The sequence below is a fragment of the Buteo buteo genome, chromosome 7 (genome assembly GCF_964188355.1).
Source record: "Buteo buteo chromosome 7, bButBut1.hap1.1, whole genome shotgun sequence".
In the NCBI taxonomy this organism is placed as follows: Eukaryota; Metazoa; Chordata; class Aves; order Accipitriformes; family Accipitridae; genus Buteo; species Buteo buteo.
In genome coordinates, this window is record NC_134177.1 from 43,883,954 (window position 1) to 43,906,890 (window position 22,937).

The 22,937-nt window shown below is 43.1% G+C and overlaps 1 protein-coding gene across 4 annotated transcripts; it reads left to right on the forward strand.

Moving 5' to 3' along the window:
• The first annotated feature begins 6,176 nt into the window (after positions 1-6,176).
• Positions 6,177-21,314, forward strand: DHX40 (DEAH-box helicase 40). 4 transcript variants are annotated; one of them, XM_075032921.1, is made up of 17 exons: positions 6,177-6,481; positions 6,738-6,883; positions 7,260-7,379; positions 8,578-8,808; positions 9,010-9,076; positions 9,638-9,769; positions 11,198-11,297; positions 11,751-11,837; positions 12,336-12,518; positions 13,071-13,151; positions 13,862-14,019; positions 16,142-16,256; positions 16,542-16,650; positions 16,974-17,068; positions 17,639-17,708; positions 18,127-18,355; positions 20,209-21,314. In XM_075032921.1, exons 1-17 carry the CDS (start codon positions 6,343-6,345, stop codon positions 20,343-20,345), a joined length of 2,199 nt encoding a protein of 732 aa, XP_074889022.1. In that variant the 5' UTR covers positions 6,177-6,342; the 3' UTR covers positions 20,346-21,314. The 4 variants fall into 4 exon arrangements, with proteins under 4 accessions (XP_074889022.1, XP_074889023.1, XP_074889021.1 ...); XM_075032922.1 differs by lacking the exon at positions 20,209-21,314 and adding an exon at positions 19,840-20,191; XM_075032920.1 differs by having other exon boundaries at positions 6,178-6,481; positions 20,206-21,314.
• The last annotated feature ends 1,623 nt before the right edge of the window (positions 21,315-22,937 follow it).

A 22,937-nucleotide genomic window follows, 5' to 3' on the forward strand; every position in this document is an offset into this window, starting at 1 on the left:
AGCAGCAGCAACACAGAAATTCTGCAATTCCTTGGAAAGGAGAATCTCCTGGAGGGCTTTCACTTGTTCCTGATGACTTGTGGAGATGGTTTTAGCTGGAAAAAGACATTCACAGAAGCGTAGCGTTAAATATTCACAGACAGGTGTTGTCTCGAATGCTGTGCAACTGATGTCCATGCCAATAGATCGGTAAATCACGGGCAAAATAAATGAGCTGCTGTCCGCAGGGCGTATATCCAACAGGACTGCTGCTTTTGTCAGGGATGCACAAAACTAGAGTACCTAATAAGAAAGCACTTTAATGTTGGTTGAGCCTAGCTGTCAGACCAGCTGAGACAAGGGCAATGCCTGGGGACACAGCAGCCACAATGCTGCAGGGAATAAAGAGCTAAGGAGGGCAAATGTTTGGTCTATAAAGGCTTCCAGCCTAATGTAGGATTAGCGGAAAGAAAATGGACTGCACATTAAAATTCATGAAGGAGTACAATTTAAGATCCATGAATAAGAGGGCCACAATTATGCAGGACAGGGGATTTGGTTTTGGTTTTGTTTTTCCAGAGCTGGTGGAAGAAATGAAGTCACTGCCAGGACATGTGTGGCTGCCGCGTGCTCTGCCCTTGTCGCTGGACGCCGCGGACACCCACAGCTGATGATGCCAAAGGGTTAAACATAGGCACAAGAGGAAATTGGGAAATGCAACCTCTGGTCTGTAGATTCACAGGCAAAATGCATGAGTTGTTTTTTGGGGGCCTGTTTGATAGGCCTGTCTCCTTGTCCCTGGATCTCCAGGCTGAGTCTCTGGTAAGGAGGAACTTCAGTGCAGGTTGGGACTAGCCGGACCTCCTAACTCGTGGACGTGGCCCTTGGGCGTCCCACTTCGAAGACCCTCTGTGACACACGTAACCTCGGCCAAGTCCCTTAATCTCCCGGAGCCCAGCTCCCCCCTACAAAACGAGCTGACCCCAGAGGGGTGTAAGGGATGAGGTTATTACTGACTTGGGACGTGTGACAGCATCGGTGGTAAGGGAAGGGAGGATTTCATACCTGCTTTTTTCTCCGTAATTAAGCGACGTGAATCTCAGGTCCTTCAAAACGAGGCTGCGGAAGGAAATCACCCTGTAATTACGCGTGAGCCTTTAACTGCAGTGCGTGGTGGGGGCTATGGGAAGGGGAGGAAGGCAACGGGTGTCTCCAGTTCGCCACCATCTAATTCTGGGAGCGCATCGAGGAGATCTGGCTTTTCTTAATGACTTATCGTGAGCAAAGCTCATGCCAGGGGTTAATTCTTCACCCCACGTTCCCCTCCGTGAGGACAGAGGCTGGGAAAGCAGTCAGCTGCTTTCATTCTATGGTCTTAATATAGAACAAAAGAGTAGTATTTTGTCCTAGATTTAACAGTTGGGGAAATAAAACTACTTTGGGTGGTAGGAGGTGCTGTCACATACAAGAGGACAATTCCAAGATAGTTTAGGGTATCTGCTTGTTTTACAGTCATGGAAATATATTTAAATCACAGCCATGGTGCAGTCTAATGGGAATGTAGAGCCTAAGTGAATTATTGATTATTTTGCACATTTGATAAGGAAGTCAGAAGAGAAATTATGTCTAATATACAGAAATAGATTAGAAGCCTCCCATGGGTTGTAACAGAAGTGCAAGCATGAGAAGGTCTTAAAATAGCCATCAGCTTTCATTACTGCAGGTACAAATGGCCTTGAATTAGTGAAATACTTCAGGTGGAGATCCGGAGAGATGGGTCTGGGCCATGCCTGGTGGATTTTTTTGCCCTGATTGCTCTCAGTAGTTGGTGTTATGTGGTAACTGCCCATAAGTAGCTGCCTGCCTTCATCTTCTTAGGTGAGCGTGGGAAGAAAATGTTCCAATTTAACACAAAAATCTCAGGCACCGTTTAAAGATTTAGGTATTCTCCAATCTACCCTACCCCAGTCTCCGGGGAGACTGTTCCCATGCCATTCTGCATTTATATTTCTGTGCAGATAATTTCACTGATCCAAGGGCTGCTCAGAGGATTGCTGTAAAAGCTTTTTTTAAACCACAGTAAGTGCATATCTTTGGTAGTGGCTTTGTACGAGCGTCACTGAATTGTTTCCAGTATTCAGCTCCTCACCTGTCTGGTTCGTGTGTGGGGGCTGACGGACGGACGGACGGACAGACCGTGCTCTGTGTGAGAATGCAAACAGCTGAGCCAAAGCTTAATCCTTCCCCCAGCCCACGACCTTTTTATTCATACTTGCACCTGGCAGGAGCAGCAATCATTCATGCATGTGGCCTCGGAAACAGCTGCAGATCTGACACTGGAGTTAAATTTAAAGAGGGTGATGCAGGCGTACGTGTGAGGGTGGTAAATTAACAAAATCAATTGCTGGCCCATCATAGACCAACTTGAAAGACAAAAGAAAACAGGCTTTTAAGAGTAACAGTTCAGGCTTGCAGTGAGCAAGCCAGGTCTCTTCTGCTGAATACGACAAGGTTCATGCAGAAACCTTTGCAGAACTGGGGCAGAGACCTGAATCCGTAGCTGCCATTCACTGCAGGTCAGGTCTGTGGCTGTGGTGATGGGCAGACAAAACCTACGGCGCCCTCAGACCAGCTGGCTCAGGAAGGGGCAAGGGTACAGGCTTCGGCGCAAGCCGTGCGGGGTTGTCCGGCCAAAAGCGAGCGGACGAGGAATTGCTGTAGCAGTTATCTCATCCTTCGTGCCAGCACTAGCTAAGCGAGATCTGGTTGAGGAGCTTCTACAGGGGTTGGATCATGCAGGTAATTGCAGCTGAGATGTGCTCTCGGGGTAGATTGACACTGCAGATCCTTTCGCAGCACAGAAATGCCGGTATTTTATGCTGGCAGAGCGATTCCTAGCCTGGATCCGGCCATACGCTGTCCCTTGCCACCTGCTGAACAAAACAAGCTAAGCCAGTAGAAATGCAGATTGCTGCCAGGACTGCCTTTTTTAGCAGAAACCTGTGAGTGCAGTTATGAGTAACCTGGCTATCCTGGCAGAAGGCTGCACTGTAGAAATTGTTGTTTTCCATGGAGTTAAAGACAAGGAAAATCTATTCATTACGCAGGAGAAAGGCTAAGGCATTTGATTCTGTCTTCAAAAAGAAGCAATTTTTAACAAGTGGAGAAAAATTTGAAATAAAATTTGTCAATTTGTAAATGTTTTGTAGCAAGGCACTGTAAGATAGCAGATGGAGGTGCAAAAGGGTTTTTGGTTTTTTTTGCTGTGTCTAACACCTTCTTTCTACAGTGCTCATCCTCTGTTTTAAGAATAACGCTTTTTCAATAATGACTCACAGCCAGTGCCACAAAAATCCTGGCTGTCAGAAAAACTGCTGGTTGTCTGACAGGAGTGCAGCTTGCAGGGAACATTGGTTTATTCTGTTTGTCTGTACTGAAATTACAGCTCGGGGATCTTTCTTCTAGAAAGCGGCTCTACTTAGAGATTCCAGGCACAAGGCAATTATCTGTCTTCACTTGCTCGATGTAATTAATAGATGTGGTTTTCTTCACAGGCACCAAGGGATGCCATGTTCATCATGGAATGGACCACTTTGTCCAGAGGAAGGACAACAAAATTCCCTAGGAAGTCACTCCTCTCCTCTGGGAAGATAGATAAACCTGTGGTGTACAAGTAGGGACTGGAATATTCCCTGTATCCCGCTACATCTGGGCTCATCAGAAAAGAAAAGATATCCTCTGCTCAGAAGGGAAAAAAGACATCCTCAGGAATAATTCAGTACAGGAAGCTGGCAGAGCTACAGCCCTCTATCACCTCACAGAACTTGCAGTTATGTGTAAAGCTAAACCTTAGGAAAAGAGCAATTTCAGTCTTCCTGGCTAGCCTGAAAGTAACCATGCTGCCCCGTGCAACGCAGTTACTGACAGAGCAGCTGCATGGGTAGAAACGCATTTTTACAGAGTTATTGGAGCTGGGAATTGTGCTAGGATTACTGGGTTCTTCCCCCAGCTCTGCCTTTGATTTGTGGTGTGTGCAGACCCCTTAATTTGTTTCTGTTTTCCCCATCTGTGGAATTGAGATAAGATCACAAGGGAATTGTAGAGTGTGATTCATTAATGTTTATTAGACAGAGGGAAATCCTTAAATGAATGGCACTGTATTCCAGGAGGACAAAGTTCAAGACTGCAAAGAGGTTGATTAAAACCAAATCTGCTATTCCCAGGCTAGGAGGACAAAACAAGAAAATTGAAAAACCTTACCTACCCCTGTGTCTGCCAAAAGCAGTATATGATTTAAATAAAATCAAGCACAATGCGCAACTGTGCTGCATACATATGTATCTATGAAAACCATTAAATACTTACTAGTTAATGTATACGAAAAAGTGTAATGAGGCCGTGCTTGAAGTTTCCAATAAGAAATAATAAAGCAGTGTATATAGTCACCATTAACTGTGTGAGTTACTGGTGGCAACACAGCATTAGTACATCGTGAGGCAATAAATACTATACGCTTTCATAAAGGGATGTAACAACATACAGTGTATTGGCACATTCCATTATGTACCTAAGTGAACAGCACTATAGATTGGTTATAATAATATTACTGCTAGACTGACATGTTTTTCATGTTTATAGAGGAGCATTTAAGTTATTTTAGGTAATTGCTACAGGAGAGCATCAGACAGAAATGGAAGATTTATACGCCTTAGTGTTATTCAAAGTAGAAATCTGCACATAGCAAAAAAGACCAACGTGCGAATGATTTGTCGGTAGCTGATGGACAGTTTGTGTACCTTTGGAGGAGGGATCTGTCTGTCTTTTTTTTGTCAGATCGTTGCAAACATATCAAAGGAATAAACCCACAGGCATAATACCGGGTATCTCTCCTAGTTCTGGTACTGTAATGAAACAGTTACTGCAATGTTCTCTTCTCTCTGGCTACTTTAGTAAGGAAGGGCAGAAAAACAGCTTATTGACCCTGATTTTACAATGCCAGTTTGTAGACAGGGTAAACAAATATTTATAGGTTAGACATATCTGAAGTTGGCAACACTGGGGACTGATGTAACATTTTCCAAGCTTCAGAATGTGTTGCAAGTGTTCTCGGCTCAGTGCTCACCACAATGCCTGAGCCAGTAGGTAAATATTCCTCCTATTGTGTCGGAGGTACAAATTGAGGTTATTGGTGACAACTGGAGTCAGTAGGCGGCCTAAATTCAGTCCTGGTATAATGACAAATTTATTGTGTGATTCTTGTCACTGATACAGCCTAATGGAGGGTGAAACATTAACATACACAGGACTTGTAAGGGCAGCAAACGCCATGACGTGCAGACAAAACACAACGCAAAAATTGTGCTTTAGCAGAAATGGGGGTTTAGTTGCAGCCGTTAGGCACAAGCTGGGAACCTGGACTGCAGGCTGGTTTCACGTTAAGCGTACATCGCTTGCCACCTTCAGGTCTTACGTGAATTCACAGACGTTGCCAGAAAGCCGGGGCCTGTGATCGGGCCTCGGTGGCAAATCCGGGCTTTCTCCGCGTGGTAAATCACAGATTCTTTTGATTTTACAGGGCTGCTTTCCCCCAAATCATGTCTCTCCCATGCACCGCGTCAATGGCGAGGGGCTAGTTCACCTGTTGAGAGAGAACCACTGGTTATGTCACCCGCGAGCCATTTGGTTTTACACCAGTAAACTGCGGTTTTACACAGTTCAACTGTGCCAAACCTGGAGGGGCTGAGGCGCTGGGCCCCCTCCGGCCTGGGCCTGGGCCTGGGCCCACCTGAGGAAGCCCCGGGGCGGCCCAAGGACAGCTACCGCTGGGTTTCCCTGCGCTGGCAACGTCCCTCAGGAAGGAGCAAGTGCCACTGTGGAAGAACTGCAGCAGATTTGGGGGAAAAAAAGAAAAAAAAAAGGGTTTTGGCTAAACGGGGATGGGGGGGGGAGCTGCTGTCCGGGGGCAGAAGGCTGAGGACAAGTCGGGGGCGTGGCCTGCGCGGAGGGGCGGGGCTTCGCGGGGCGGTGCTTGCGGAGGAGGCGGTGCTTGCGGAGGAGGCGGTGCTTGCGGAGGAGGCGGTGCTTGCGGAGGAGGCGGTGCTTGCGGAGGAGGCGGGGCTTGCGGAGGGGGCGGTGCTTGCGGAGGGGGCGGTGCTTGAGGAGGAGGCGGGGCTTGAGGAGGAGGCGGGGCGTAGAGGCCCGCGCCTGCCGTTGAGGATCGCGTGACGAGCGGATGTCGTCGGTGCGCGCGCTGACGTGAGGGGAGGTGGTGGGGGAGGGGCGCGGTACCTGACAGGGCGGCCGCCGGGCCCCGAGGGGTTTCCCGGGGACGGCGGTTCCCGTCCGGGGTCTCCTGTAGCCGCCATGGAGGCCTCCGCCCTGCCCATCCGCCGGTCCCGCCGGGCCCTGGTGGAGGCCGTGAGGGAGCAGCCCTTCCTCATCGTCACCGGCGAGACGGGCAGCGGCAAAAGCACGCAGCTGCCCAAGTACCTCTTCGAGGCAGGTAACGGCCGGGGAGGGGGGGGAAGCCCCTGAGAGCCCCCTCTGCCCTGCCGCCTCGGGCCCGAAACGTGAGAGAGAAGCACTGATAAACGCAGATAATCCTCGTGTCCCCTCAGGGGGACGCGGCTTCGGGGTGAGGCGAGAGGAGGGGGCTCGGTAAAACCTTGTCAACTAACAAACTACGGCCATCTGTGTATGGTGTAGGTACTTGTGTATAAACTGACTCGGTGTCCCTGTTTTCCCCGTCTCTCCCGAAGGCCTTGCCAAGCATGGGGCCATTGGCGTCACCCAGCCCCGGCGCGTCGCCACCATCTCGGTGGCTCAGAGGGTGGCCGAGGAGATGGGGTGTTCGCTGGGGAGCGTCGTTGGGTACCAGGTCCGCTTCGATGACTGCACCACCGAGGTAGGGCTCTGAGGGCGGAGTACCTGCCGGTGTTGTCGTGGCAAGGTGTGGTGGGGTCGGTGGGCTGCGGTTCACTTTTGTTTCTTGTGGGCCTCTGGGTGGAGTGGCACAGCCCTGTTGCCTCTGCTGGGGCTTTGCGTGCAGAGGGTCTCGGAGCCTTCAGGAGCCAGCTGTCCCAGCTGTGGTGAAGCTGCAGTTGTATGTATTGTGTAACTCGTAAGGCGTTCAAAAAACTTGAACAAGCGAGTGAAGCATTGCCAAACACCCATGATGCAATCTCAGTGTGTGTGCCAGACAAATATGTGATCTATAGAGAAGTGTTTACTTTGAAGTAAAAATCCAGGATAACAGCTGAATGTCTAATTAAACCTTTCAGGATACTGCCATCAAGTATATGACCGATGGCTGCTTGTTGAGGCAAATATTGGCAGACCCCCTTCTCAGCAAGTACAGTATCATCATTTTGGATGAAGCCCACGAGCGGAGCCTCAGCACTGTGAGTGTCGCCTTATATCTGTCCTTTTAGTTCACTATTGCTCCTTTACTGGGGTCTACTTATACCTTTCTTTCACTGCTGTGCAATTCCCAAGGATTTTGGCTGACTTTCCATGGATGTGCTTTATGCTTTTGCTGTCCTAAGACCATAGAATTGCTGCTTTGTTTATTACATTCTGCGTAATCTGGAAATAAGGCGTTGCCTGTGATCCTGTTGGAATTGTTGTAGCTGTTGTTGAAACAAACTGTTGAAAGCAGTTAAAACTTGGCTGGCTATTGGATACTTTCCCAAAATTTCCAGGAGTTTGAAGCTAGCACAGTGAACGCAAACTTTCTAGAATCCTAATTAAGAAAAAACCCAAACATACACAAACAAACAAAACCCTGAAACATCTCTGTTACTCTAAGGCCTAATGTTTCTTAGGGTGTGTATATGACTGTGCAAAGAGATAACAGCTTTTGGGATCATGGAAGTATCTAGACTGACCTAAGTACCAAAAGCTATCAGATGTCACTCTGACCCTTCTGTGGCAAGCAAAGTGAGACTCAGGTCACTCAGTCCTCAAGAGATTGTGTTGTGTGTCAAACAACCTACCAGTCCAGCAAACAATCTACCAGTCCAGCTGGGGGAAAGGGAAAATGCTTTCTGAATTCCAGTTCTGCCCTCAGGCACTTGAGTGTATTGTAAGTAATTGAACTAGGGTGATGTAAGAAGTTGCTCCTCCATCACCTGTGTCTAACTAAAAGGAGCAGATTTTTAATCCAGAGCACTGCAGAGTAAAATAAACTTGCTGAAGTCATAACAATAAATAGTACAACAAAGAAGGGTGCACACTCCGTCAGGTAATGTATGCTGGACAAGAGTGATGACTTTTTAAAATGGGTCTGAGGTAACTGCTTGCAAATGACTTGACGGTGAGAATACAAAAAGGAAAACCAAAGGATTTTAAATTACACTGATTCTGTTTGTAGGCTGTGAGAAGAGCTCATAAAAATTTAATTAAATTCTAGAAACCAATTAGCGTGCTTACAAGATGACCAGGGTAATTGTATGTATTCTTCTGAGTGCTTAGGCCCTGGAGATGTGTGGTTTTCTCTCTTCACTATATCAGTGGGATAAAATCAGTCCCTTCCAAGTTTGTCAGGCACTTCTAAGAAAACTGGGGTACTAATATGAGTTGCTTTTGGTTTTCTGTTAGGATATTTTATTTGGTTTGCTGAAGAAACTATTTCTACAGAAGAAACCACCAAACAGGAAGACGACCATGAAAGTGGTGGTGATGTCAGCCACCCTGGAGGTAGACAAGCTCTCAGAGTTCTTTGGACACTGTTCAGTGCTGCATATTCCAGGAAGAAGTTATCCTGTCAAGGAGATATTCTGCAACCTGCTCAGCCCAAGGGACATAGGCAGCTCTGCATATGTTACAGAGGTCTGGCCTGTTTTACTTTGTGTGCTGTGTTCTCTGTTCTTGGTATGATTGTCACCTGTGAAAGACCACAAGAATTAGCTGCTGTATTGCTGTGCTTTTAGCATCTCTGCAGGATGTAGGGAAGAATTAGTTAGTACTGTGAGTTTTAGAAGGAGTAAATGAGATTCCAGCTGTTATTGGCTTCTTTATTGTTTGTTTCAGGCTGTAAAAGTGACATTGGATATCCATTTAAATGAACCAGAAGGCGACATCTTGGTTTTCCTGACAGGTGAGAATTTTTCTTTGAACAACTGGTGGTTATGCTAGGTGAAACATGGCATTGCTAGCAAAACAGTACATCCTTCCAATGACTGTCTAGTTTGTCCCAGAGCGGTAAGTAGAGAAGGGAAAGTTGCAGGTTGATGCACATAGTCTTGTGAAGTGATAGTTTTCAGAGCATGTTCAGATGTATCCATGCCTATGAGATCAGATAAGGAAAACATTAACTTAAAAATTTGCATATGCTCTTTTCTTCCTGTGTCAAACTTACTCTATTTGTATTGTGTACATGTTTTACTTTGTTGTTAATTCAGGAAGGGAGAATTTCTTTAGCTGCAAAACCCTACATCAATGTATGGGCTAGACACATAATGCAGTCATCTTTTAAGGAAAAGCCTTGGTGAGAGGCACTGTGGAAAGACTGGATGTCATCTCTAAACCAGCTCTCATAAATCTGACTTCCTTCTTGCAATGGTGTTCATGACTCTGTAATATTGGCAAAGCAATCTTGTTTAAAGATGTTGCAAACTAGGAAGGCAAAGTTGTATAAATGCTCTTTGATGTTTTTTAGGTCAGATTGAGATAGAAAGAGCTTGTGACTTACTTTTCAAGAAAGCAGAATCTGTTGATTACCGGTATGAAGTACATGATCAATCTGTTGAAGGCCTGCTTATCTTACCATTGTATGGATCAATGTCAACAGGTAAGAGCATATAATGTCATATGAAATTTAATTCACATAAATGTTAACTGCAAGAGTTGTTATAAACAGTATCCTAATCAAATATTTCTACTGTGATTGGAAAAAATGGCATTCATTTAACCCTTTTGTTACAATACTGTAGCACTATGGGGTTTTTTTGTGGTGTTCGTAAACTAATCAAACTTCAGCCTTCTCTGTAGTTGTACAGAAGCCTCCAGTTAAAGTTCATGTCCACTGGAAATGGCTTCACATGACATCAAGGTCTCCAGCTTAGGAAGGAGATATTGTGTAACTGAAAGTTCACATGTCTTATTTAGGTCCTCACATACTATTTTATATGGAAAAGATATTGCCAGTAGGTTTTTGGTGATAAGAGTAGACGTGTAAGGGAAGATAGAAGTAGTACAGTGTTACACAATACAGAAAAGTACAGGTTATCAGAATGAGTCAGTCTGTTTTATGTGGCCACAATACCACAGTTAGTTTCAAAGAGGTAAAAACAAAGGTCTTTTGACCTTTACTGAACACAGACACCGTATTTTCAGATGAACTTGAGTGCGATGTTTAAATGTGTGGATGCAGTATGTAGAATGCCAAGAGGCTGAATAAGTGTTCAGAAGAGCAGGACAGCAATTTCTGTCTGGAAGTGCTGCTGAGAGGAAAGATCTGGTAACGATCTGCAAGAGAGAGCAAAATTTTTACCTTCTTGAAAAAGCAAGCTGAAAATTTGCATAAAAGAAAGGTATAGCTTCTTCCTTACTCCATGATAGGTGTTAGATGCCTGACTGAGAGTGACTTTTTAAATTTTTTTTTTCTTTTGTGGTAGTTTCTCAGAGGCCATTGTGTTTGAATATTTTTAAATACACAAGAGAGAATTTTCCTTAAAGAGATTTTTCTATTTTTCAAGTATAATATGTGAGAAAATTTCAGGGGAAAGTTGAATTTCCACCTTCCTTTTTTGTTCCTCGGAAAGCCAAATGAATGAATGGAAACTATATATGCTTCTTTGTTACATGTTAGAAGAAGATTTGCTGGAAATGTGGCGTGTTTAACCGAATCTTTTCACATTTGCCTTCACTTGCTCTGTTTGTTAAAACCCTTCAAATCCTTCATGAAGATTCTATTAAGACCAGATACCTTGTTTGTTTTTCCTAACTCTGGGTTAGGAAACATCCAGGAGAATTGGCCTTTCTTGACTTCAAAATCTTCCTGAATATGCAAGCAATAAAGAAGACTTTCTCTGATTTCTGGCATATGCTAAAATAATACTGAATCCTATATTTTAGAATGTTATGTGATTCACTTTCTAATTTAATTTAAATTACTTTCACTAAGCATTTCAGTAAGTTTGCGCAGTGTTAGAGATGTGGTTTGAAATCAGAGCATTGTAACATAACAGATTGTTTGACTGACTACCTGTCATTTTAGATCAACAGAAAAGAATATTTTTGCCAGCTCCCACAGGCATTAGAAAATGCGTGGTATCCACAAACATTGCTGCAACATCTCTGACGATTGAAGGAGTCAGGTATTGTTTCCTATCCTTCATCAAAGCTGTAACAGAGGGAATAATTCAGAAAGTTCTACGAGATTTGGAAAAATGCATCTGACTTGCTTCCACTACTATACCTGCCCAATAATTACCTGTTGTCTTTTTTGTGTATGTAGTGAATTAAAAAATACTATTATATGATACTATTATATAGTCCTACAGATGACTAATATTTTTGGACCCTAATTTGAAATCAAATCTCGGCTCCATTAAATGAGCATAGTCTCCTTGGGTGCTGGGAGGTATTATCTGTAACATCCTCTAGACTGAACCATTGCAGGGCTGCAGCTGACCAGCAAAGTGCAACTACCTGTTAGCGATTCTAGGGTAAATGTGTTCTTGCTTTGATGATATGCACGTGGCAGTTTCCTGTCTGTCTACAGAGACCTCTGTTGTTTTCTTCTCTGACAGAGCATGAATCTTTTTCAGATATGTAGTAGACAGTGGCTTTGTGAAGCAGTTGAATCATAACCCCCGGGTTGGCTTGGACATACTGGAGGTGGTTCCCATTTCAAAGTAAGTTTTGAAGAGGTTGTGCGCTTGGCATTTCTGGGAGTTGCTCTGACAATACTGTGTATCAGTTGATCTTAAAAAATAAAAAAGGGGGTGTGTGTGAGCAGCTTTGAGGCTCTGTAATTTAAAGCCATCTTGTTTGCTGCTAAATAGAAAATGGTTCAGGACATATAATTTCCTAAAAGTTACAGGCATTAAGAAGAAATTGACAATGCATTGTCTGTAGTCTCAACAGTGGCTTACATGTCATCTTGTGTTTGCCAAATACAACAGCCTGATTCAGAGAAGCTTAAAAAAATCTTCCCTTGCACAGAAATACTTCTTCATTCTGCTAGTTCTTGTATAGCTAGATTTCTCAGTTGCTGCACAGTATAATAGATCTTCCATCTACAAGTATAGAAATTGCTATTATTTATTGTAAAGACAGTGTGCTGCTTTGGATAATAACAGAAGGGATCAAGAGTTTGGAATTTTTTTTTCCCTGCTGTACTGTTTTGGAAGGAGCGAAGCAAGGCAACGAGCTGGCCGAGCTGGCAGGACATCATCTGGAAAAAGCTATCGGCTATACAGCAAAGAATTCTGGGAGCAGTGCATGCCTGATCACACGGTCCCAGAGATCAAGAGAACCAGTCTGACATCTGTGATCCTGACCTTGAAGTGCCTTTCTGTGCATGATGTCATAAGGTAACCTCCAAGGAGGGGGGATTATCATTTTCTTCCTCAGTCTCAGGAGCAAGGCAGCACAGGCACCAACAGCCTATTGGCAGAGGCAGGATTAGGTCCCCAGCCAACTGTGACACCTCAATACAATCAGCTTTTCTGCTGTTCTCCTCAGTCTTTAATGCCAGATTGGATCTTGAGCTCAAGTTCGGTTTGAGGTTCTGCCAAAACTAGCTCCTTCTCTCCAAAATTAAATAGTTAATAGTGTTCCTTTAAAATACTGATGTTTATATCCCAAAAGCTTAATCTCTGTGGAATTGTTTAATATTAGGATCATACATGTGCAGAAAATACAGTTCATCTTTGCATGTGCCATGCTGGGATTTGTCATCGTAATTCTTCAGCCTGAGACTGTACATGTAACATGCCCATATACCGAAGACGCTTATGTGCACTTTGGTCAGAAACCTGTATTGGAAGGTTACAAAAATATTTTAATAAATAGGAAAACTAACAAGGCTATACTGAGTCTGTACAGTGAGATTATGTTTTTTTTACTTCATTTTTTTACTGTAGATTTCCTTATTTGGACCGCCCTGAAGAACGGCATATTTTGGAAGCTCTCAAGGAACTTTACCAGTGTGATGCTATTGACAGGTAAAGAAGAAAGGGGTGTAGTCCCTACAAGAATTTGAAAACTAATGGTTTAACTGGTGTTAGTGAGTTTTTTGTGTGGACTAAAGGACTTTCCCCAGCAGTAGAATATGTTTCCTCATTAGCCCAGGAAGTTAACTACTGGATTTTAATATACTCTCTCTAAAATTAGGGTTAGAGCATGGCTTAGGACTTGAGAGATACCGATTAATTTCTCCACATTGTCCTGGAGTTCCTGAGTGACCTCAGACAAATTACCTCAACTCTCTGTGCTGTAGTTCCTGACAGCAGATCCCAGACTCTTGTGACGAAGGTGCTTAGGCACTAGCTGTGAGGCCCATCCAAGAACTCAAGACAGGAAGCGAGATCTTATCCTAAGCTTCCAGGAATTCTTCTTGCAAAAAAAAAAAAAAAAAAAAAAAAATCTTAGTCTTAGGCATCTGATACACTTAAAAAGCTGGCTTTGCCTGCCATGAGGCAGGCATAAGCAAACTGGAGAAAGGTGAAACTTTCTTCTGCTAGCAACACTTGCTTCATGTCTCCAGCACCTATCTGGGCACACACAGACTGCAGTGTTGGAACAGTCCAGAGGGAAATGCTTCTTTCGTGTTCTTTATCAGTATATGGTGGCTGACATTGTGTGTGCATGCTCCGATTTACATTTAAACATAGTTATATTGAATGTGGTGTTTGAATCTTTTTCCTGGGATAAGGAGAGGCCACGTGACAAGACTGGGTGAATTCCTGGTGCAGTTTCCCCTCCCTCCCAACCTGACCTGTGCTGTCATAAAAGCTGCTTCTCTTGACTGTGAAGATCTGCTGCTTCCCATAGCAGCTATGTTGTCTGTGGAAAATGTCTTCATTCGTCCAGGTACGAAGCCCCTTATTCCAAAGCAGCCTTGGGTGGGTGGGGAATTCTGCTTGCAGAGGGACATCTCAGGCAATGGTTAGGCAAGCACACACTGCTTCACCTGGAGACCTTTTCTACAGCTTCCCTCTGCAGTGTTTTTTTCTCTCAGTAGTTTTCTGTGCTAATAGTTTGTGAGACCACAGTATCTTATAGGTGTACCTCAAGGTTATAAAGTGGGAACTGATTCTGTATTTTGAACAATGGTAGCACAAGTCTTTACTTGAGCATAAGGATACTCCTGCCAGGGAGCAAGCTGGTCTCCTTAGTTGAGCCCAACACTGGTGAGAGACATAAGTATTTACCTCAAACTAATGCTTTAAATAACCCTTATGTCGCAGTGTGAGGAAGATTACTCGAGTGCAATGCCTTGTCTCCCAGAGTACATCGTAGCAGATCTGTTGGGAAGAATGGTATGATTAGGACAAATACACAAAGGCACTTTGCCTGTATGCTTTTACAGCTTTCTGTGGTCTTTCAGTCAGGGCACATTGTACGCTAGGAATTGGACAACAGCTGTTCCAAAGACTTCAAAATAGCGTGGAACTGGGCTGCATTTGTCCCAAGGCTGTGAGCTGTAAAGCAACATACGGGTGAACGAGTGGTTTGCTGAGAGGTCATAAGGGGGAAAACAGTGTTACAGGAAGGCGGGGGTGGGGTGGGAAGAAACCACCCAAAAACCAAAATGCACCACAGCACGTTTTGCTGTTGGTCTAAGTACAGACAACGGGGACTGATTAATTTGTTTTTAATGAATGGGGTTGCCTCTGTATTGGCTTTTCTGTTCGATGACTGTTTAACCAAGTAGACCTTTGAAGTTACTGAGAAACTCAGCTTGTCACTGCCTCCATTTCCAGTGTTCTTTTAAATGGAAATTGTAATTTTGCTGTGGTTCCAAGCTAGCACCTCTCACTGGTCTCCCACGTCCTCCTTTGTATCTCCTTTCCCCTCCACTCTGCCCCGACCCGTCCTCCCCAACTGTGCTACATATAGTCTTTGTATGTAGCACAGTCTTTCTGGGAGACCTTTGTCCTTTCTAGTCACTCATTGGCTCTTGTCCGGTTATCTCTGTAGTCTATTAACCGTGCCCGTTAGTGCAACAGCTAAAGACACTGCTGACAGGACTGATAGACTGGATTCTGCTCTGGGGTCTTTCCTTTTCCCGCAAATGTGCGTGTGCTTTCCCATCCTCCATCTGGCAATATGCCCTTGTTATCTGTTCAGCTAGCTAATGCACATGTGTTCGTTACCCTCCAGCAACCCCGCACATTGGGACACAAGCACAGAGACTCCCATCCTGAAGGCACTTGCTCATGTGCGATATGTATACGAACAGACCTTCTTACTTAATCGGTGTTACTTTTAATACCCACAAACTTCTGACATTGTCTGCAGTACAGCAGCAAGGCAAGGCAATGCATTGGCATTTGCAGCCATATCCTTCCCTACTAAGGGGAATAGGTTGTGCTGGGGAAGAAATTCTTTGGGTATTTAAAACTTGAAATAACACTTTGGAAATGTTGCTTTTGCCTAGTACATTCCTAGTATTTAGTGAAGGTGAATTCCTACTAAACTCACAGATCACGTTTTTTCTAGACTCTTATTTATTTCAAGACCTCCATTACTATGGCACTTGGGTACTAGGACAAAAGCTGAGCTAAATAGATTAGATGGTGCTATGATGGGGTGGTTTCAACAATCTTGTTTTTTCTCTCAGGGCAAAACTTTCACTTGATCCCTGAAAGCTGTTTAAGATTGCTGTTCCTTTATCTTTCCATGTCAGCATCTGAACTGATTGTAAGAGAAACATGTGGAATCTTTCTTTCTAAGAGACTAGAATTCTTCACCTCTAGTGCTGACTGATGAGATTAATCACAGATTCAATAGCATCTATGTGTTCTTGTTCAGCAGTAGTGGAAGGAGGAAGAACTGTAAATGCAGCTGTGGAGGAGAGATGGATCTAAAAATAACATGAATAAAGAGCCAAGGCTGTCAAACACACTTTGGAGAGATGCTAACAGAAAATTAAGTAGGAGTGATAAATAAAAATGGCTTTGTTAAAGTGAGATATAACTTACTTCCTCAGGTGATCCTCAGAAGCAAAAGGAGGCTGAGCTTCAGCACCAGGAACTTTCTTCACAAGTGGGAGGATGCAATGACTTTGCAACCCTCTTAAATATTTTTGAACAATGCAAAGCAAGGTATAAAATTGTTCCTTACAGTAAGTGGTTTTGCATTGCTCATAACTTCCAGCTGCTGATGGTTTTTAGATATATTGTGTATATGCACATGTATGTGCTCATACCTAATTGCAGATTTATTCCTTATTGTGATCTGTAATTTCTATCAAGACACCTATTATTTAAACTAACAAAGTATCTGGCTGTGTAGGTTGCCTTCTTTGTACGACCATAACAAAAAAGAGGCAACTTTCTGCCTGCAGCTCACAAAGGGCTTATTTATAATACAAGTATTTCTGTTCTCAGCAAGTCTCCTTCAGCTTGGTGCCAGAAATACTGGATCCATTGGAGAGCTTTAAAATCTGCATTTAGTGTGGAAAAACAACTTCGGGAAATAATCAGTAAACTGAAACAGGTAAAAAATATGACTTTTATATGTGATTGACTGATCTAAGTTTATATTTAAGACGTGTACTGGACTACTGAGCCTTTGCCAGATGGCTGCTGCCTTTCTCCAGTAGAAACTAATCCACTTAAATATTTATTAGGGCATCCTTGTTGTGGCTTTTATAACTCACAGGTATGATGGTGGTAACAAGCAAGAAGTAGGGTTTTCCTCCTTTCCTCATGGTTTCCATAGGGTGAGAAACCCAGGGTTTAAGATCCATGGGATGGAGGGGGTATAGCCAGTTTTTCTTTAGGAGAGATCTTGATACATTTTGTTTTTGCTTTACATAGCTGCCAGACTTCCCTAAAGAGACATTTGAAGGCTCCAGAACTGAAATATTAAGAAGATGTCTATGTGCAGGATATTTTATCAATGTAGCTAGGAGGTAAGTAATAACGTTTGGAGAATTGAATGGAAAAGATACTATGCCTATTCTTTAAAGGTGTAGCTGCATACTGAAACAGAATAGTAAGACTGTCTATTGTTAAAAGTAGCAAAGTAGCAATTGCAGCTGAAGGTGGTGTTTCTGCACAGGGCTGGAAGCCTGGCAGGTACTCTGCTTTTGACTCTCATTACATTCCTGGGGAAGTTGCTTATGTCCTTGGAATAGTAGTTTTTCTGTCTGTGAAATGAACTTGCAAGCTGATGAGTAGTTCCAGATATTAACCTAAAGGGCTTAGAAATGTCCAATTATCATGGCTGTCAAAGACTTCAATACCAAACCCTGTTTGTTATTGTGTTGTTATATCTGCAGTGTTACTGTGGTAAATTAGATCTATTTTATTCCTCATTGTTTTTTTTTGAAGTTTCATTCTGGAAGGATCTTCCTCTGCTTATCTATTTGAGTATTTTCTTCTATGCTGCTGCTGATTTGTTTAGTTTATTGTTGCTGTCTAATCACAGCAAAGTATGTTTCATTACATTTCCCCCCTCCCCCCCTCCCCAAACCTTTCAGATCTGCAGCCAGGACATTCTGCACAATGGACGGACATGGCAGCATAGTCTATATCCATCCTTCATCTACAGTAAGTTACCAAAGTCTGTTAATAAAGTAGCAAAGGATCTATAAAAGGAGTAAGAGGCAGGTCACTGTAAACTCTTCTGTTTTGGTTTGTGCTAACTTACGGCCAGGAGAAGCACTGTTGCAGTGTTCATTTTGAGAGTGGGGAAGAGCCTCACTTCTTCAAATTTGGTAAATGTTTGGCTTATGAAATGAGTGTGACATCGACTGTGACATAGACTGAGCTTTCTCTCTGGCTCTTTGGATTTCCTGGACAATTTTAAGCAAGTCATTATGCCTTAGTTCTGCTGTCTGAAAACTTAGGGTAATGTCAGCTTTATCTCATTCTTGCATCTGAAGCATTGGAATATATTCCAATGGAGGGTGCTCTAGAAATAAAAATTCTCTTTTATCAGTTCTGAAATAATACTTTAATTTTTCAGCTATATAACCAGGAGACCCGCCTCGAGTGGATCATCTTCCATGATGTCACAGTGACATCTAAAATCTATGTCCGGACAGTGTGTCCTGTTCGCTATGAATGGGTCAAAGACTTGTTGCCCAGATTGCATCAAATTGATGCATATGAACTCAGCAGTGTGGCACGGGAAGAAGTAACTGAAGAGGAAATAACCAAGTGGAAACATAAGGAGGACCTTAAAAGGCAGTGTGGTAAGCACATTACTAGCCTCTATCTATGGCATGTGTAGTTTTCTTGGTTGTTGCGGGCATGTGCGTGTATGTTATGTCACTGAATGCATTCTGGACCAGTAGGTGTTAATCTGTATGTGCTTAACATATTTGATGTGTAGCTCTAGTTGTTTTCTTCTCTTATTACAGCTCTGCAATCCTTATTTTCCTGCCTCAGCAGTGTGTGTAGTGGTGTTTGCTTGCTGGTTCTTGCCATGCTCCCCTTTTTTGGTTTAATACAGCTGACAGGAGCAGAACTTTAGCCCAGAGTTGAATAAAAGCATTTTGAGTCTAACCATTGTTTAAGTTTGCAAAGGGTATCTCGCCATAGATACCCAAAAAAATACTGTCCTGAGAGAAAGAGGTCCTAAGGGCTGGGGGGGTCTGAGGGGGAGGAGGAGAGAAAAAAAACCCCAACCAACCCCCCAAAAACCCACCAAACAAAAAACACAGAGGAAGAAGTATCACATTTTGGTGAATGTCTCATTCTGACAATGAATTTAATGCCATATGTTTAAATAGTCAGTTTTAATTAAAACTGGTGCCTGCTAACTGATCTGGCTGTTTGACATTCTTTGAATTCTTCTGTCAGCAGGTTTCGTAAAGCAGCCAAGTATTCAAAGGGCCTCTGCTCCTGAGCTGACCCTTCCAAAACATTAATTTAATATATAGTACAGGCAATAGCAATATAGATTCTCTTCAGTTTCCTTAACAATGGAGAAAATGTAGACTCTTGTGCTCAGACCAGCATCTCTTTCTTTCCTGCATTATTGTATAAAACAACCATTTTAAATGATAAAAACATGAATTGGATTTGGTGATAAATTTGCTGGAAAGGATATTTTCATTATTGGATAATGCAGAGGAGCCTCATCTATTTATCTGAAGTCCAAGCAGCTGAGGTTTCTCTTTGTCCCCCCTAACTTTTTGACTTCACCAGGCAATTGTAAATTAATTTGAGATTAATATTGACCTTACAGATGAGGCTGAATAGCTGATAAAGGTTTAATTAGTGCCCAGTGGAAAGAAAGGCAGCATCATGAGCTGAATTATTATTTGACTCCGAGACAGAATAATTGCAAATATTCCAAGAGTGAACGCTGATTGAAACTCCTTCCTCATATCAAAGAATCTGGTGCCCAGCCCCAGAGCCCTAGGAACAGGATGCAGTAGCTGCTTCATTCACACAAAACTTAGGCTTTCAGAGTCTTTGAATGATATTTTTATTTTTATTTACATTTTACATTTTATTTTAAACTGAAAATATTTCCTGCTTTTCTTTGCGAGAAGCACTCCCAAGGTTTCAGCTCAGTGGGAGAATGTGCATTTCTAAAGGTGTCTGTTCTGGATTATTGACTTTTCCCTCTCCTTTATCTGTATGTTATCCTCCCCTTTCCCCCTACCTCTGGAAATTTATAAACATAGTTTATTCTAAGCTTTTTTTTTTTTTTTTCCCCTGCTCCCAGTGCTGTCCCTCTCCTGCCTAAACCTGAGTTTGAGATGTGTAATTTAGAGAAGAAATGGGTGCATAGAACATAAGATGCGTAGTACCTGTTACAATAAGAAGCAAGATACACATTTGGGGACGAGATGAGCCCAGCTGCAAATATTGACATGGGAGTTAAGGCATTATTTATTTTTTTTTTCTTTTTTTCCTCCCTGCTGTGGTACAGTCTGTCCTCTCTGGAAGTCATTCAAATGACTGACTGGGACTTGAAAAACATTTGAGATTCTGTTGGGGGTTTTGGGGTATCTTACAAATAAGAGGAATTGTAATGCTGGGATGTTTTTTTGACACAGAAGAGTATATTTCTCTTTCTTCTCTCCCCCAGAAGGAGTCACAGACAACTCTACAAAGAAGATGGAGAGAAGGAATGATGATCAATCAATACTGGATGCCCGAGCGCGCTATCTTGAGAGAAAGCAGCAAAGAGCACAAGGTTTAAGTGGCCCAATGAAAGAAACGGTTTAATACTCGTGGCTGCTCGACTCCCACTGTGAGGAAAGGCAGTTTGGTGCAGTTGTTCTGGGTATGTTTGCATAATGCAAAATGACTAACTGGAATGAAGAAAAACTTCTGCTTTGTGGTAAGTTTGAGTGCTGAGGCATACAAACGCAATCGCCCTTTGCTGCATCCAGCAAGGAAAAGTCACCAAGCTGAATTTTATTGCTACATGTCACTGGCAACAATTTAATGGCCTCAAATGTGGATGAAGACATGATACATACTATGGTGCCAATTCTGTGGCATTTAGTTGACTTTAAAAGGTCTCAGTGGTCTCAGTGCCATTATTAATATATTTTCTTAAAGTGTTTTGTTTTTTGTTTTTTGTTTTTTAAAGGAGTGGGACTGTCACTTTTTATCCATTTTACTTTGTATGATTGTGGCTATACAGTCTTCATGCTCATACACTACTCAGGAAAATGTGTAGGAAGTGCTCTTTTAATGATGGAACCATCAGGATCCAAATTCAAAAGGACGTTTGCCACCTGCATTCTCTGTTGCAGACAGTGTTGTTCCTACTCTGTCTTGTGCTGTACCATGTACAGTGATGTTTCTGGGTGAAGATGTCTTTGTATGCAAAGTATTTTGTAAATGTTTTCACATTCTTGCTAACAATGCATAATTTCTGTCAGGGATGACTTAGCACTGTGTGTTTCCCATTTGGCAAAAAAAAAATCCCAGCAGTCAATCCAGTCCTCAGCTAGGTTACATCCTGCAGGCCTGTTGCCTAGTGGGCTGTTTTTCTGAGTTTGGTGGCTGTTATTTTTAAAATATATGGATTTCATTCTGAAGGAGTGTTTCAAACGTGTAGAAAGAACACACAAGGAAACATTAGCTTTTTCCCTCAACTCAAATATATAAAAAGCAAAGAGCTGTCATGCTTTGTCATCATAAAGTTTGTTTCTTTCTCAATAAAGAGGTAATTCCCTTCTGTCACCTTAATAATCCTAAAATGTTCCAGTGCTCTAGCGTGGAGCTTGTCTTTTTTGCTATTTTTCACTTTCAGTAAGTAACATTTTGTAGAAGACAGTTTCCAAAAAAGTGGAAGAACCTACCGTCATTTTTCATGCCTTGGTTGTGTGCAGCTGTGTGTCACCTTCAGTTGCTTTTCAGGTAACTAGCTAATGCTGTTAAAATGATGTTGTAAGGAAGCCTTAGCACTTGATGTAAAATGTTAAGCGTTCCACCTCCATACTGCACAGGGTGTAGCTGATCATAAGCTTTCAAAAACCTTGGGATTCTCTTATGGGGAATATGATAATATTCTTCACAAAGAAGGTAGTAGGTCTGATAATTGTCCCTCTTTCTGTGATTGTACCTATTAAAATGAAAAAGCGGAACCTGGTCTGCATACTTGCCAAACCTAGCGAAGAAGGCGTGATTCACGTCTCGAAGAGCTGGAGAGGCTGCAGCGTACGCTGCCGGTTGCCCTGCAGGGCCGAGTGCCGCCTTCCGAAGCTGTAAGAGGCTTAACTCGAGCAACACCGAACTTGTCAGCGGCAATAGCAGGAGCGAGCAGTGATGCCTGTGGCTGCCCTGCAAGTTTCAGATGCGGAGTTCCGAACTGCAGAATTGCTGCCGCCTGCCCCTTTTCTGTGTGTACAGAGCACAGAAACGGCAGCAAGATTAATGCCTTTCTAGTTCCTAAGGGATTGCATGAATCGAACAATTAGTGCTTGTGATCGGTCTTCGTAGGAAGTGGCATGTTTACGATTCCTCCTTTGTTGGGCCCTTTATCCTGGGTTCAGCTGGAAGAGGGTTTTGTTCTTTCACGCTGTTGCCCAGACTCTGCTTTTGAGAAGCCAGCGCTTTTTCTTGACCAAACCTATAGCCTGAATTTTGCGAAAGCCCACAAATTTTTGGTGTTTACTTTGATTTTGTATTTGCAATGTCATAGCCACTTGGGAGTCAAATGACATCTGTACCATGCACTAGGTCTGAGGTAGCAGCTAGAATGCCCACTCTTGCTAAGGGCTATGTATCTCTTGGCAGATCCTAATGCTTATTTAATTATTTTTTTTTTACTTAGTAGCAAGAAGGGAGGGTTTTTTTTTCCTGTTTTCCAGGGCTGCTGAGAGGTTTTGAAATTGTGAATTTAAGACAAAGCAAAAATGGTCTAAGGAAATAACCATGAGATTGCAAAATAAGGCAAGATATGAGAAAAGAAGCGGTGAGGTCTGTCGGGGTGCTGGTGCCTTACAGCGCACCCAGCCTCTCGGTAAAGCACTCGGAATGCCCCGTGTGCTGCGGTCCGGTAAAAAGAGTGAAGTTTTTAAAGAGAGTTTTTTAAAAAAAGAGTTTCCCCGGGCTGGAGTTAACATTGTGAGTTAATAAACCCAGCAGGAGATTTGGTGGAAGTTTTATTATGTTGCTGTACTTATTAACAGTCCTTTGGACCATCCCTGGACCTTCAGGGCACTGCTGCACCCCGTCGTTTTGGTGAAGGAAAGGAAGAAAGTCGGTCCAGACTCTATTTTCCCTTCTTTTTTTTTTTTAAATGGGGATTTGGGAGGAAAACCGCCCTCATCGGGAACTACCGGGCGCAGGGAGTGGGGGGGG

Bases quoted from the DNA above. Each gene is read 5' to 3' on its own strand.
- DHX40 (XM_075032920.1), top strand. From the start codon at position 6,343: ATGGAGGCCTCCGCCCTGCCCATCCGCCGGTCCCGCCGGGCCCTGGTG. The intron at 11,298-11,750 runs GTATTGTTTCCT...AATCTTTTTCAG, and splicing joins CTGACGATTGAAGGAGTCAG to ATATGTAGTAGACAGTGGCT. The intron at 16,651-16,973 runs GTAAAAAATATG...TGCTTTACATAG, and splicing joins TAATCAGTAAACTGAAACAG to CTGCCAGACTTCCCTAAAGA.